General features: G+C 49.5%; 1 protein-coding gene across 4 annotated transcripts in view; it reads left to right on the forward strand.

Annotated features, from left to right (window-relative positions):
• ATXN1 (ataxin 1) overlaps window positions 1-15,764 on the forward strand; it is a 221,720-nt gene extending 205,956 nt beyond the window's left edge. For all 4 annotated transcript variants that reach the window (XM_014940746.1, XM_014940747.1, XM_014940749.1 and 1 more), the window contains 2 exons: window positions 5,892-7,932; window positions 15,213-15,764. In XM_014940746.1, coding sequence (XP_014796232.1) covers window positions 6,052-7,932; window positions 15,213-15,743 — 2,412 coding nt within the window. In that variant the 5' untranslated portion in view covers window positions 5,892-6,051 and the 3' untranslated portion in view covers window positions 15,744-15,764. The remainder of the gene's footprint in view (window positions 1-5,891; window positions 7,933-15,212) is intronic.
• The last annotated feature ends 430 nt before the right edge of the window (window positions 15,765-16,194 follow it).

Genomic DNA, 16,194 nt, shown 5'->3' on the forward strand with positions numbered 1-16,194 from the left:
GCATCTTGTGCTGCGCTCTGTGCTACCACCTCTCTGTAAAGCAGGAGGAGGGAGGGCTCACCTTTGCTAAAAACATTTTTTGTGAGAACATGGAATAAATGAGTAGGTTGTGAATCTACTCAGCTCACCCATGATACTCACAGTCCCAAAAGGCTTACCTGTAGCTGCATTGCTGTACGTGTGCACGGAAAGGTGTGCTCTGCATCCAGAGCATGGCCTGACTTTCACGGATGCTGAAAATATGGGCTCCTTTTCTGTACAGAACTTGGTGATGGCACTCCTATGAACTGATGGCAGAAACCTGCAAACTTCTGAAAGTTAATTCCAACTCTTAATTCATCAGCTATCTTGACTAAAACCAAAGCTAATCCTGGCACTCTATCCTTGTGCAGCTCACCAGCACCTACCACACAAAATAGCTTTGTGTACCTAACCAACGTGTAACTGTAGTAAAGCAAGACTACAGGAGGCACATGCCCTGCTTAGAACATGCAGATCTCTCATTTTCCTCAAAATTCAGGAGCTAAGTAGCAGAAATGGATAATTAACCACTGGAGTAGCTTTCTAATAATCAGTTTGTGTCACCTGTATTCATGAATGTCATTGAATGAATGGCTGTCCTGGAACTCCATCATCTCTCCATCCTTTTGGGAATGTAGCTTATGCTGTTTTTTCCTCTTAAATCTTCCTCTCTCAACTCTGGTACCTACATATTTGCATCACAAAATTGCATGGGTATGTCGAGCCATTGGGCATCTCACATCTACTGGTGTGCTTGCTTGTGTCACTTGCTTTTCATGTTGCATAGAGGCCATCTGATCTGACCGGGGAGAGGAGGGACATGCAGAATAGGTGCTCGCTCTGCAGAAACCTGTAGCAATTTGCTGTGGCGGACCCTCAGAAACACAATAAAAGCGAACACTGTAGTGGACAATCTGTCTCGCGGATATGGTGTTGATCAGGAATCCTTTACTTTTGGGAGGAGAACTTCAAATTTTATTAGAGGTTTTCATGTTTCTTATTAATGGATCTCTGCAGTTGGCCCTCCTGGGAAATCTGCCAGAGCGCTGTGAAATTGGTCGGATTGGACAATAAACTCCTATAGCTATTGTTGGCGTGCGCTGAGCTGCACATGGCAAGGCTAATTAAATCTGTAGCGGTTACAACTCTGAATATGTAGCTGGCAGCGGGCAGGGTGCAGAGTGTGTGTGTGGGGGGAAGCTGGCATATAGATCTGAGAGCCAGAGTGCAGCTGCGGAGCCCTCTGCAATGTGTCTGTCTTTTAATCTCTCTGAATCTGATCGTGCAAGATGCCAGCCTCCTTGGAGGGGAGGGAGAGGTGGGATGAAGTGCCCTCCCTTCCCACTGATTTCCAGCGCCACTGAAATTAGCTGCTCATCCTACCGTGGTGGGATGGGCGGGCGATTTGAGGCAGGAGCACCAGACTGCACTGCTGCTTCTGCCCAGTAACACCCCAGACATAAAGAGCTGTTTGTCGGGCTCAGTGGAAAGGTTTATTTTTTTGGTGTACTCTTTGAATATTACATTGATGCCTACTTGCCAGGCAGGGTGTCTTGACAAAGGGGAGACACAAGTTTTTTATTGCGTGGATAAATGTGAGAATTTACTGATCATATGTGGAGGTAAAAGTTAAAAAGTCATAATGACCCGCATGTTATTTAGGGTTTGGGATCAAAGGAGCTTTTCGACAATAAGTGACTGGTTTGAATTAAGTATCCCTGAAGTGGGAGGCTGATGGCTGCCCCCCTTGGGTTAGTGCTCCATGTAATAAGGCAAACAAGTATGTGGTCCCAGCCCTTGCTCCTGGTGGTAAATGTTGGTGTGAGTTTGTTAGCAGCTGCAGAAAGGCCAGGGACCAGAGAGGATAGGGGATCTGATTTTTGAAGGTGTTTTAGAGACCTAGAAATGATGTTAGCTGATGTCCCACCGTTTGCATAGCCAGGTGCTGCGGTGGCTTGAGAGTCTGGCCCCAACTTCTCTGCACCCCAGGACTCGGTCCCGGGTGGTGGGAGGCAGCATACGGTTACAGTGAAGGCTGAGGCTTCCCTTGCTGGTTTTAAATTTGCTGTGGTGAACTCCGGATAAATACAGGAAGTCAGCCCCTCAAGCTATAACCCAGTATCCTCTTACGAGTTTTAAATTTGTTAGGTGAAATAAATACAAAAATATTTTGGGAGACATAGTGAGGTTTAGAGTGCCTTGCAGAGAAACGCTGGAGTTTTGCATGAAAAATGCACATCCTGAGCTCCAGTGAGCAATCCCTTTGGGACCGGAGCAAGCCCAGATGGTGACTCCTCCAAGTGATTATTTTTCTGCCTTAAGCCTTTCCAGGAATTTGAGTGTGGGCAGGCTGCCAGCGGACACTGGCTGTCCAGACACTTTAGCAATGTTCCATGTGTACTCGCTGCCAGAGATACCAAAGTCCAGCTGCTGTCCCTGATCTCTTTGTCCCCGTTACCTTCCCAGCCATAATTACACAGGCGTGCACGCACGCACACACTCGTGTTACACACGCACACATACAAGGCGGGAGCAAAAAATCACCTGGTGTTTGCTGCTGGTTTGCCTATCTCCCAAATCATGATTGACAGCTCTGAAGTTAAAGAGAAGGGAGATCTTGAGAGTCAGAAAAATGACTTAGATCCAAAAAAAAACCCCGTACAAATAAGGAACTGTGCAGCACACTGTAGAAGGCAGGCGTTCCTCTTTCTAGGACAGCCAGCAACGAACAGTTTAACCAGGTCTTGTACCTCTTGCCTTTGAGATGCTCTGTTTGGATTGTCTTCCTTTCATTGCTTCCTGAGCAAAATCAGTCCTGTCTTGTTTGAATTATGCTGAGAACTTACCGTTTTATTTTTAAGTCTTGAAGTAGAAGTAGGCTGTTTTATGCTGTACATTTACATTTCTGCAAATCCAGGCTTGTGTTTGTTAAGAGTTCAAAGTCTCACTGTGAAGTACTTGAGCTTGGAAAAGTGGGGCAGTCTTCACCACTCTACGGCTGTCTCATCCCTTGTCTCTGTTAAGCTCGTTCACTCCTCCTGTGCTCTCCAGGAGATTTTGGGCAGCTCTTTTGTTACTGGTGATGATGAAGTCAGCCATAGGAAAGATTTACACACACAAAAAAAAAACCTGAAAGATTTAGTATTTGGTATTTTTGAAGGATGTTGGAAGCTACCCAAAACTAGGTGATTTGATGCTGTTTGGTAGAATGAAACCTTTTCTTCAGCTCCTGTGGAGTGAAACTTCACCAGGTTTCATATAGCTTCATAGTAGTACTTTTGATGTGGAGAAACTGAACCCAGATGCTTTCGGCTTTTGGAACAACTAGTTTGGGGGAGCGTGGTTTGTCCATCACAGCAAAGAGACTGGTCCTATTCAGTCCCATGTATGAGGTCCCTGCTCTGTTGCAGGCAGAGGGCTCAGCTTTTCCCCATGGGAGTGTGTCTAAATTCTGGGTTTGCAGCTCATGTACATCTCCATGAGAGATTGAAGGATGGTCCCAGCCCAGCGTGAGCATCCCCCCACGGCATCCCCAGGCAGCCACCTCAGCCAGAAGCTGCTGACTTACCTACCAAAGCCGACTGCCCAGGGCAGAAGGCTACAGTGAGCTAAAGTTAACCAAGGATGACTGCGCAAATGTGAGCTCGGCGGTTTTATTTTTAGTCAAACTTAAAAATAAAAATCTGTAAGTCATGTGTAATATAATAATTTTAGCTGTTGCCAAGATGCGCTGAGCAACTGTTAGGAGGAGAGGGAAGACCCATGCTGATACAGCAGGGACCCTTCTCTCCTGGCTGCCATCGTCCGGCCGCGGCGGCGGTGCTGGCAGCGGGTCGGGGCAGGTCGGGGTGGCGGTGCCAAGCCACCACTCAGCAGGTGCCACTGCCCCTGAGCCGCTGTGCTCAAGGCATCTCAGGCTCTTTTGAAGCTGCCCTGAGTCCTTCCATCCTCCCTCTCACCTGAAAGCTGGGGAATCTGCTCTGGAACTGTGTCCCCCGCCTTCCCCCCCCCGCCCCAGGTCTGTGACTATCGGTGTTTGATTACTGTTTGTCAATAATTAAACAACAGAATAATTAACTGAAGACTGATTGTGTTAAACCATTAGAAGGTTTGGACTTTTCCTACAGGCTTACAGCAGCTTGGAGGACCATAAACGTAAAGAGTGCTCTTAAAGATAGGTTTAATCTTAGTCTAGTATGTCTTCAAAGTACTGCATACACATATAAACATCAGGCTTATTGTTCATTAGAAGCGAGGCAGCAGGGAAAGAAAACCCCCAAAGGAATATTACTTGCCATAAGTATCATTATTGCTGCTGAGCATTCACTTTAAAGTGGGCTATATCCTATTTCCATCTTCTTTCAGATCCACTCCTAATTCTTTCTCTCTCCATTTTTCTTTCATATAGTGCATGCTTTTCTTGTTAGGATGCCAGTAGTGTGAGGTGCACTGTTTCTCTGCACCCATTATTCCGTATCTTTCAAAACAGCCAGAAGCGCAGGTGACAGGCGGTGGCTGGACAGAGGCTGGGGAAGAGTTTCACTCTCCATAAAGTTTGTTATGGGACAAAGTGAGGCAGGTTTCAGGAAGGTAGGGGGAAACTGTCAGCTCCTTTTGCTTTTGTTTCAAAGCATGATGTGATTCAGTTATGATATTGTCCTTAGCAGATAATGAAAGAGTTAGGAAGACTTTTTTGACTTTGTTGCCTTTGGGTGGCAGAAGTCACCAAATTAAGTGATGCAGAGCAAAGAAAGCAACTAGATTTCTCCAGTAGCAAAATTAGCCCAATATAAAGTCGTGAGCTTTTCCAGTAGTGGGGGCTCCTGGTTCGGATCAGGAAACCCAAACGTACTTTTGAAAGCAGTCCTAGCGAGGTGTCCCCAGGGCTGAGTTTGCTCAGGGTTTGGATGTGTGGCTGTGGCCAGGAGTGTGGTACCCACAGCCCCTGTGGTCCGGGTTGCTAAGAAACAAGAGGATCAGATCCTGATGGAGATGGTTCTGGTGCCTGGCTCCAGCTGACCTGCATGCAGTGGGGGGACATCTCCCAGCGCAGAGCACTGCCTGGGTGCCTGGGCAGGAGGTGTCAGTAGCAGAGAGAGTTCAAAGCACTGGCGTGAAAAAAAAACCCTACACATTAAAAAGCTGGCTCAGAGCCATTTCTGTCTCTGGGTTGCTGCTGTAAGCAGATCGCGTGGCCGAGGTTCATTGCCAGACTGGTAGATGAAGGGCACGTGTGCCCACAAGGAGCCGTGGCATGTGGGGGGATGCGGGGGCAGCTGCTGCCTCTCCATCCCTGCCCAGTGTGATGTGAATTCACCCTGTGGGTGACTCTGGAGTTCAAGGGTTGAGGAGTGACCCACCACCTTCCCTCCGCACCACTAATAGCTACTTGTTGCTAACGTAAATATTTTGTCCTTGCATGTTCCTCGGGCTCCCTGCCGCACTCTCATGCTTTTTAGGACAGGGCAGGGTGAAGGCAACATGGTCATTGTAGGGGAAGGAGAGGCTGGACGAGCAAACCGGGCACCTTAGAGACATGGAGGGTTTTCCCAGAGGGAGGAGAAAGTGAGCCTTGGCAAATAAGTGACCACTGCTAAATTTGGCAAGTTATGGCCAGGGAGTTTCCGATCTGCCTAAAGTTGTAAAAATTTTCATGATTCAATAGCAGCAGTGCCTAGGATTTTTGCTACTGTGTACAGCGCGGCTGTCAACTGCTCCTTGACACAAGAGTGGCAATGCCTGATGGGTTTTGTTTTGTGCAGAGGTTTTTCTTTTACTCGCTTGCTGTTTTCGGGTGTCTGCTCGATTGTTCTCATTTCCCAGTGCTGACGGTGTGACTCCCCTCTCCTTTGCCCACCCTCTCGTTGCAGAATCCAGAGGAGCCATCGGAGAATCGTGCTCACGGGGAGATGATTCCTCATGAAGTCACTGGATCCCTTGCAGAAATCAAATGTGACTTTCCGTTTATCAGACTGAAATCAGAGCCAGCCAGACAGTGAAGCAAGCACAGTGGAGGGGGGACGGCGAAAGATGAAATCCAACCAAGAGCGGAGCAATGAATGCCTGCCGCCTAAGAAGCGAGAAATCCCTGCCACCAGCCTGCCTTCGGAGGTGAAGCCGGTCCTGCCAAACGAAAACCACCGTGCGGATAACCTAGCATGGCTCCCCAGCACACCCGGCGGCCAAGGCGGCCTGGGGACCCGGCACCGTCCTGGGGGGACATCGTCGGTGGAGACGGGCTTGCAGCAGGGTTTGCACAAGTCGCTGTCTGCAGGGCTGGACTATTCCCCGCCCAGCGCACCCAGGTCCGTTCCAGCCTCCACCACTCTCCCCACGGTGTACTCGCCCGCCCTCTCCCAGTCAGGGACCCCCGTTTCCCCCGTGCAGTACACCCACCTGCAGCACACCTTCCAGTTCGTCGGGCCCCAGTACAGCGGGTCGTACACCGGCTTCATCCCCTCGCAGCTGATTTCCCCAACAGCCAATTCTGCGACCGGCGCCGTGGCAGCAGCCACGGCCGTTGCGACCACTCCATCCCAGCGCTCCCAGCTGGAGGCTTATTCCACTTTGCTGGCCAGCATGAGCGGCTTAAGCCAGCAGGGGCACAAAGTTGAGCCGCACCTGGTCAGGACGCCTGGACTGATCGCCGCCGGGTCTCCTCCACCCACCCAGCAGAACCAGTACGTCCACATTTCCAGCTCTTCCCAGAGCACCGTCAGAAATGTCTCTCCTCCAACCATCCCGGTCCCCCTGCACCCCCATCAGACGGTGATCCCGCACACCCTCACCCTCGGTCCTTCCTCCCAAGTGGTGGTGCAGTACACCGACTCAGGGGGCCACTTTGTCACCAGGGACCCCCCCAAGAAGCCCGAGAGCAGCCGGCTGCAGGCAATGCAGGCCAAGGAGGTGTTGAACGGCGAGATAGAGAAGAGCCGGAGGTACGGCATTTCGCCTTCTGCCGACATGGGTCTAGTCAAAGCAGGCAATAAACCAGCTCCCCATCATTACGAGACCAGGCACGTGGTGGTCCACTCGAGCCCCGCCGAGTACGGCGTGCGGGATTCCTCAGGTGTCCGAGCCTCCGTTATGGTAGTCCCCAACAGCAGCACGCCCACAGCAGACATGGAGGTGCAGCAGGCCACCAACCGCGAGACCTCTCCCTCAGCCCTCAACGACAAGGCCAGCTTGCACTTGGGGAAGCCAACCCACCGGTCCTACGCCTTGTCTCCACAGCAGGCTCTGGGCCACGAGGGGGTGAAGGCGGTGGCCACGCTGTCCCCTCACACCGTCATTCAGACCACCCACAGCGCCTCCGAGCAACTCCCCGTCGGGCTGCCGGCAACAGCCTTCTACGCCGGGACCCAGCCGCCGGTGATCGGCTACCTGAGCGGGCAGCAGCAAGCCATCGGGTACCCCGGCAGCCTGCCCCAGCACCTGGTCATCCCTGGCACCCAGTCCCTGCTGATACCCGTTGGGGGTGCGGACGTCGAGCCGTCGGGAGTCACGCCCGCCATCGTCACGTCGTCCCCCCAGTTTGCAGCAGTGCCTCACACGTTCGTCACCACCGCCGTCCCCAAAAACGAGAACTTCAGCGCGGAGCCCCTCACCACCCAGCCCGCCTACCAGGCCACCATGGTGCAGGCGCAGATCCACCTGCCCGTGGTGCAGTCCATCGCTTCCCCTGCCGCCGCGCCCCCCACGCTGCCCCCCTACTTCATGAAGGGGTCGATCATTCAGCTGGCCAACGGGGAGCTGAAGAAAGTAGAGGACTTGAAAACAGAAGACTTCATACAGAGCGCGGAAATTAGCAACGACCTGAAAATAGACTCCAGCACTGTGGAGAGGATCGAAGACAGCCATAGCCCAGGCATTGCCGTGATACAGTTTGCGGTCGGGGAGCACCGAGCACAGGTAATGGCAACGCGTGGTGGGGCGCGGGGGGTGGACTGGGGCTCACGCTGCTGCTCCCCAGGTGCAGCTTTGCTCGGTATGTCTCGGTCGCTTTGGGTCCGTGCGAGGTTGGTTCTTCATTGTCCATCCGTGATACCAACTCTGGTCCCAGAAATATCCCCCTCACTGTGCTAGGGGAGCCATCAGTGTCACACTGGTGGTAAATGCAGTCTCTTGGATATAAACCGGGTCTTTCTTATAGCTGGAGAACCCACAGGGAGAATTGCATGGTCTTCATATTTTTTGATTAAGATACAAAACAGTGTAAGCAGTACAAGAGGATATATTTTGCATTTTAAGAGTTGATTTTTACCTTCCACACTAGAAAGCTCAGGTTAGACTCAGCTCAAATCCTACCCTTGAGGGATAGGTAGGGCACAAGGCAGTGAATTTCCACAGGTTGAAAACTTGGAGCTGCCTGGGAGTGGCTCCATCACACACGTAAGTTTCTGAAATACACTACAGAGTTTTACTGAGGCTTCGGTTGCGGGTGGTTTAAACACTGCACAGCTCACTTAAACTGTGTGTTCAAAGGAAATTTGGAAAGAAGAACCATCTAGGTGGCTGGGCAGGCTGTGCTTCTAACCTTAGTTTCTCGTAGGTTTTCGCAATGTAGGAAGAAACCCTGTAACTTTCCAAAGGTATTTTTAGGTTGAGAATGAGCACACACTGATCGTAAAGCGTTATCCTGATGCTGTCCCTTTTCTGAGCAATTTAGATTCTGCTGTGTTGAGGCTGGAGCAGTTCACATAATACTGGATAGCATTTTGCTTCCTAGAGGTACTAGTTTTAAATATTCTTGTTGGAAATCCTTTTTGTGTGGTTTGAGTGCTGCGAACTGCAGTGTCTGCAGCCCTGACGCTGCACCCTCAGCACCGGAGAAGGAGAATGAGAGAGAGGAGCTGGACGTGGACACATGTAGTAAAGCACCTCAGGCTGACAGGGGAAGGAAAACAAACAGTGACAGTACCGAGGAGCAGATTACACGAAAAATGTCTTGCAGTGGCAGCAGTCTGTGGCCTGCCCTTCCCCAGTGGTGCATGCACGGTAAGTTGCTACATATGGCACGTTCCCTTTCTCATGCCAAACATGCAGATTCCCTGCGTCGTTTTGTTCGTGTATGTGTGTGCATCTGTGCAGCTGATAGAAGTTGGGCTCCTGGTGCTTTCAATATGAAGACATTATTTTTTTCCCCACCGCTCCACTGTATTTCGGTGCTTCACAATGAGAGGAACCGTCCTTGGATCAGGACCAGTGACTAGAATTGGCCCCGGTGCCTTGAATAATGAGATTTCAAAAGCAGCCATCTCCCGTTTGCACTTTTCATCTCGCTCTCATTTCTCTCCCTGCAGCCAGGCCACCCGGTCTCTGCACCAGCAGAAGAGGTACAAATTAGCAGGTAGCATTTGTGTCGTGTCTGGTTCGCAGATCTGTCATCGCGGGCGATGTGTTGCATAGTCCCGGGCGCCGAGAAGAGCGCCTTTGGAGGGGGTGGAGTGCCATCCTCTGGCTGAGAGCGAGCCGGGGCTGAGGCTGTAGGAATCCAGGCACTCGGGTCTCACCCTGCAGAGTGTCACCTTACGGAGAAGCCTATCAGGAGCGGGCTGACATCATCGCAGCCCAAATACTCCCCAGCTGTGTTTCCCACCGGGGATGCTTCCAGAATGGAGGGCGAGTCACGTAGAGATATGATTAGAAACGGGGGTTTAATTTAGGTTTCCTGCAGATTCCAGCACTTGGGTCTCTTCCCAGATCAGCTGTGTCCCTGCATAGCGGGGACGGCTCTGCCGGTTTTCCCTTGCCTGGATTGAGAGAGAAAGAGAGAGAGATCGTTCCTACGTGCTTGAAGTCTCCGGTGACCTCACCCTCAGCCCGCCGTGGCCATAGGGAAGCATTTAGCCTTATTAGCAGGCATGCAGCAGTCAGCACTCGTTAGAAAACTGCCTGTGTGAAGAGGGCTTAGTCTGCTCGTTGAAAGAACAGCATTAGTGGCACTGCTTTGAGCGCTGTGACTTAAATATATCTTGACTCCAGAGTCTGGTGGAGCCGTGTGTGCAGCACAGCTTCGCAAAGTATTTTATTACAAGTAAGTCTCAGTTGCTTGCTTCTGGAAGGAGGGAGCTTTTCAGATGGTATTATCGAGGGAGTGTACGTTGTAAAGAGTAAGCGCCATACAAAAATAGCGTTGTTATCATTAGCTTTGGCTCACTTACGTACCCCTCCCAGGGATCTCTGGGAAGTCATTATAATATTGATGAATTTGTATTTTCCGACCCTGTGCAAACATTAGCTAGTTTTCTCACCAATTGAGGGACAGGAGGTTATTTTTAGCTGAGCATATACAACTGTAATGTAAGTAGGGAGGCACCGTGCAGCTGCTATTCTGTCGTATCACTGCAATTCACAGCAGCCCCTCCCTGACACAGCACTTCAGCAGAAAGAGGTCATCCTCCCTCCTCTCCCCGCCTTCCAGTCACCTGGCAAATCCAATACTCTCCCAGGTATGCAAACCTAGAGGAAAATTAACCCACCTAAAGCTACGTGTCTTTGCAGTGAATTAACTGGCCGTAGCTGTGGAGGGATGCTAGATTTCCATTTCATAGCATTAGGAAGTCAAGTAAGCGTTATCTAGACCAGAACCCACAGTCCAGCTGTTACACCCCTGCATTCAAGTTACCTAAAAGAAGAGACCTACAGATCTGCATCTCTTTGCAATTCCACATATTATTCTTGTAATAACACTTTCATCATTGTAACCTGTCTTTTCCTTCGCTGCCGGGAACAAGCAGAAGCCAATAACTCACCTCCATTGATGTTAAGGTCAAAACACACAGGAGATGCAAAATAAGTTCTGTGAAACGTTTGCTTTCATCCCTGTGGTTCAGTTCCTAGTCATTTCTAAAGTGTACCTTTAAAAGAAAAGATGAACCTAGAGTTCTTAATCTTCTTAAAAACCAGTCATAGACACTAGGGATCAGAAAGGCCCAGTTAGAGCATCTAGTTAGTAGCCTCAACTAGTGTAGTTTAGTGCATATTTTTTTAGACCATTGTCTAGTTTAGTTTTTCCTTTATATCTTTGCACACACACAAACCAGTTACTTTTTCTTTTACTCCATGCTCTCCTTTTCATTATCTTTGGCACCGTAGCAGGCACAGAAAGAGCTGTTGACTCAGTTCGCTGTTGCAGGGGAGATCTCTCCCAGCCTTCCCCTCATGCCACCTCTGTGTCCGTGTGCCCTGGTCACGGGGGGCCCTTGTTCTTAGGAGTGATGGGGGGCTGTAGTCTGTCTTTGGATGCGTGTTGCTGAATTCTGGGAGCGCAGCAGCAGATAAGAGCTCGTGATAAACTCAGCAGCCAGTGGTCTGGTGGACAGAGGTAGCTTCTCTTGAGAAATGGTTGGATCGTGTGGCTGTGGAGAGCAGTAGCCCCTAACCTTCAAGCCCTGGGTGAGTTTGTTGTAAGAACGGTGTACTGAAGCTGGGCTAGATGCAGGCCTGGGAGGATGCCTACCCAGACCATGTATTGTGCCAGGTAGTCCCTGTGGCACAAAGTGCTGCCTACAGCCCTGTAAATCTCTCAAAGGAAATCCACTCTTGTGAAGGCACATGTTGTTTGCGGTGGTGGGAACACAAGGAGTCCCAAAGGCTCTGAGGATGGGAGGAGGTGTGGGAGTGCAGCCCTGCAGAGACTTCTCTCTGCCAGAGGGAGAGCTTCTAGTTTTTTGGACCCAAGGAGTCTCTCGGAAGCTACATCAAGGCCATCAGCAGAGAGCTCCACCACGTAATTGCACATTGTTTCCAGAACCACTTCCTTCTCTTTGTTTCCAGCCTACCGCTCCTAGTTTCATCACATTTTAATAATACCAGGGAGAAAAATGCTTAATTGGAAAATGTATGTTTGCATTTATTAAAATACAGTTCACACAAACCACTTTTATTTGGCACCTTTTGCTTGAGTGCTTGTTACATTGGTTGCAGCAGCGAGCCCCAAGACTAAAATTGCTGCATTTCTGAATGATGTGTTTTCTGGTCGTCAGGTCTTCCAGCACCTGTCATCTGTGATACAGCTCCAGCCAGGGTTCCCTGAGCAGTCTGAATTGCTTGCCTTACCTATGAATTTGGCCGAGAAATAAAATTATAAAGGGTTATAGAAAATTGCAGATACTCAGCAGCTACATTGAAGAGTTTTGGGTGTTTTCACTAGTCAGTCTTAAAATTAGAAATATAACTTGGAGTAACTTGCAGTGGATCCTCAGTGTGCTTGGAAGAGGGACCAACGTTTTGGTTTCTTGCTTTATCGTCTTAGTAGTTGGAGAACAACTTCCAAATTTCTTTCTCTCCTACAATAATTATGGCAAGATATTGGGGGAGGAAGCTTTTAAAATTAAGTTTTGCTGTTCTAATGAAGTGGTCAGAAGAAAGTTATGTGTGGATGTTCTTACTGAACTTTCACACTTAAAAGGTCTTTGACTATGATTCTGTTGCTTGTAGAGGATGGTTACCTTGAATCCCAAGTTACCTGAATCCAAAAGTAGCCACCTAAACCAGGGCTTGATAATCCGTGAGGAAACCCGTTTCAAATCAGTCGTGGTATGTGAACATCGTGACTGGATCATGGAAATTCTGGCATTTCACCACCTTCAGTGTTATTCATGATCACCACTACCAGTTCTGGGATTTGTTTCAGTGACTGACAGTTCAGGCAAGTGTTTTGGATGCCATGTTAAAAAAAAAAAGTATAACATGTGATGGAAGCGTGTTCACATCAAGAAGAACTTGTGTGTTGGTGAGGATGATGCACATAAGCATGTATGATTCCCACAGATACAAATAGCTTTTGACAAGGATGGGAAAGTATAAAAATTAAAAAAAAATACAGCATGCAGGAAGGAAGGAAGGAGGAGGAGAGACACAGCAATATAAAGGAGAAAGCTGCGTCCACCAGCCTGGAGAGAAGCCTACAGCTCTGTGTAAACAGCAGTTTCCATTTAAGTCCTGGGAGATACTGGATATTCACCACTTCTCCCAATCAGACCCCTTACTGAGAGGTATAGGTATGGAATAGGATCCCAAACTCTGGGCAATTTTTTCTGCAAATCCTGATACTGGAGTGTTTCTATGCAACGTGATGGAGCAATGGGACTTTAATGGTTACCTCGCCCCACTGACTCCATAGTTCAGAGCATAGACCAGGTCCATTTCCACTCTTGCCATGTGTGTAGTTGACTGTTGGGAGACAGGTCTGGTTAGAAAAGGTTTAATGTGACAGAAATTGATGAAGTGAGGGGTATCTTGTGCCTCTAAACTGCCCCTTTTGAAATTCCTTGTACAGTGGCTTACTATGTTGGGCAGGTGGAGTGGCAGGTTCATACGTGCAGTGTTATTTGTTGGCCTAGTTGCAGAAGTATGTAGCATATAAGTTTTTTTCCCAGCAGAATCAACTGTCTCATTAACTGCAGTTGACTGCTAGTGCATGGCAGGGGCTTAACCAGCCAGAGGCACAGTCAACATCCCATAGGAATCTTTGGTTTCCTGGTTCTGGAGCCTCTGTCTCTGAGCTGTGGGACATCCTTGATGAAGTCTTCCTGCCAAAAAGGGATGTGGAGCTGGTGGGATGCGAAGGGAGCTACCTCAGGCCCTGCATGCGGGGAGGGCGCCTGTGAGGGTAAGCAGGGCTAGCAGGGAAGTGGCAGGGCTGCTGGGTGCCGTGGACTGTCATTGAGTCCAGCCTCTTCCACGAGACAGGACATGCAGCTTCATCCCAAGGTTCACACTCAGTATTACGGACAAAGATGTTTGAACACTGGAGTGCAATGTCCATCTCAAACTGCTTCTGTTCCTTAGTGTTGAAATGTATACAAAGCCACGCTCGGTATGACAGCGTTAGTTGCTCCCAAGGGTGAGAGGTGGTTTCACAAGCCTGCTGTGATGTTCCTTTCAAGTGAATCCCAGTTCCTGGAGAGGGAAGGCTCTTCAGGCAGCTGGTATGCTCCATGCCTGCTGAATGGCTCAGAAATGAGATATGAGCACAGGTATTCAGGTGTTCTCCTGCCCTTGAGCCCCTACCAAATAGGAGTTGCACCGTCAGAGCAGGATGCTGCCCCCCATGGCTGAGAAGAGCTCCAGAGGCCACGGGGACCTTGGCACCAGAACAGCGGATGTTTGACTTCAGCATAAGCCAATCCTCTTAGAATTGCAGACCTCATTGGTGTTACAGACAGCAAGGTGAAAACACACGCCACATTTTTAAATAGTATTAGTCAGAATTTCCTGGGTTGTGAATCACATGAGCCCACACCAAGCCTTTGAGCCTGGACTGCTGACACGTGCAAAGATAAGCAGGTATTGAGGTGCTTTATCATGTTGGGACCAGCGTCGGCAAGGTCAAGGAGCAGTGGGCACCTGATGCTGGTCTGTTCTCCTGGCTATGGCAGCTGCCTGTAGGATGGTTAGATAGGATTCCATAACCAGCTGTGTTTTTAAAGTGGGGTGAAATGGGGAGGGGAAAGGGGACACTGTGCGGAAAAGAAGACCCAGTGCAGGAACTGCAGGAGGAGGAGGAGGAGGATAGAGGATCCTCCCCCTGAGGGAGTGCAGCAGGCGAACTCAACTGCAGAGTGGGAGAGCAGGTGGAGAAGGGAAGAAGCTGGACTGGTGACAGGACTGCTGGGGGAAGGCAGGTTCACGCTCGCAGCTCTTAGAGCTACAGCTGTGTGTGTACTGAGGAAACGAGCACACCTTCAGCCGTTGCACGCTGGTGAGTATGCGCTTGGTCTGGCAGAGATGAGGATGACGTTCCCCTGGTCATTTAGGAAACCGTATATCAGAACTGAGAGCTCCCCTTGAGCCATCCTCTGGTTGGAAGCTGTCTCTAGATGTGGCTGACAGGCTGTGGGTACCACAGGGGGATGGCAGGGAACGCAGTTTGCCGAATGCCTCTTACGCCTCTGAGCAGCTGGATAAAGGTAAAGCTTGATTCCTCCTGAGGTCCTGTGCTAAGAAATGCTCAGCTTAGAGAAACCATTAACGGCCATGTGACAAGGACGGGCCTGAAGTCTGGTGGTCAATGTGCTGATTTTGTGGAAAGTGAACAGCCCTTTTGGAATTGCAGCTTTATCCCGCTGCCCCGCAGCAAGCGCCGCCTGCCGTGCACGTGTGTGAGGGCACACGGGTGATCTCACGCTCTCCCCTCTCTCTCCCTCTGTCTCTCTCTCTCTCTGTTATCCCCTCTCTTTCTGCAGGTCAGCGTGGAAGTCTTGGTAGAATACCCTTTTTTTGTATTTGGACAAGGCTGGTCATCCTGCTGCCCCGAGAGAACCAGCCAGCTCTTTGATTTGCCATGCTCCAAACTCTCGGTGGGGGACGTCTGCATATCGCTCACACTCAAGAACCTGAAGAACGGCTCTATTAAAAAGGGCCAGCCCGTGGACTCAGCTAGTATCTTGCTGAAGCATTCAAAGAATGACAGTCTAGCTGGAAGTAGACACAGGTATGTGGAGCAGGAAAACGGGATTAATCAGGGAAGCGCACAGATGTTAGCTGAGAACGGTGAACTGAAGTTTCCGGACAAAATAGGATTGCCTGCAGCACCTTTGCTCACCAAAACAGAACCCAGCAAGCCCCCAGCAACGAGGAAGAGGAGGTGGTCAGCCCCCGAAACACGAAAACTAGAGAAATCAGAAGAGGAGCCACCTTTGACTCTTCCCAAGCCTTCTTTTATTCCTCAGGAGGTTAAGATTTGCATTGAAGGTCGATCCAACGTAGGAAAGTAAAAGTTGTTTGGGGAAAGGAAATTAGGCTATCCCTTGTCATTTTTATCCAGATTACTGTACTGTAGACTAAATAACCCAGTATTTACATGTTATCATCTTATTTTAGGTTTATGTTTATAACCTTGTTGTTATAGTTGCAGCTGGTATTATGCAGGAGACTGGTGCATATGTTTTTCCACAAGTGTTTGTCAGTGACTAGGTTTATCGAGAGCTACGGAAGGGGCAGTACCTGCTTCACACACCCTTAGTGGAAATGAATGTGTTGTCATGGCTCCTGTTTTCTAACACCTCGTGTAGGACAGGGTCCAGCTGTGATTTTGGTTTCTTTTCGTCCTCGTTTTTGTTTTTTTTTGTTTTTTTTTTTGTTTAATTTTGTTTCGTTGTTTTGGTTCCTGTTCTAGTTTTTTGGGGGGAGGTGAGGAGAAGGGAACTGTAGCAGAGGTGTGTGTCA

Source organism: Calidris pugnax, unplaced genomic scaffold (genome assembly GCF_001431845.1).
Source record: "Calidris pugnax isolate Ruff unplaced genomic scaffold, ASM143184v1 scaffold8, whole genome shotgun sequence".
Lineage (NCBI taxonomy): Eukaryota > Metazoa > Chordata > Aves > Charadriiformes > Scolopacidae > Calidris > Calidris pugnax.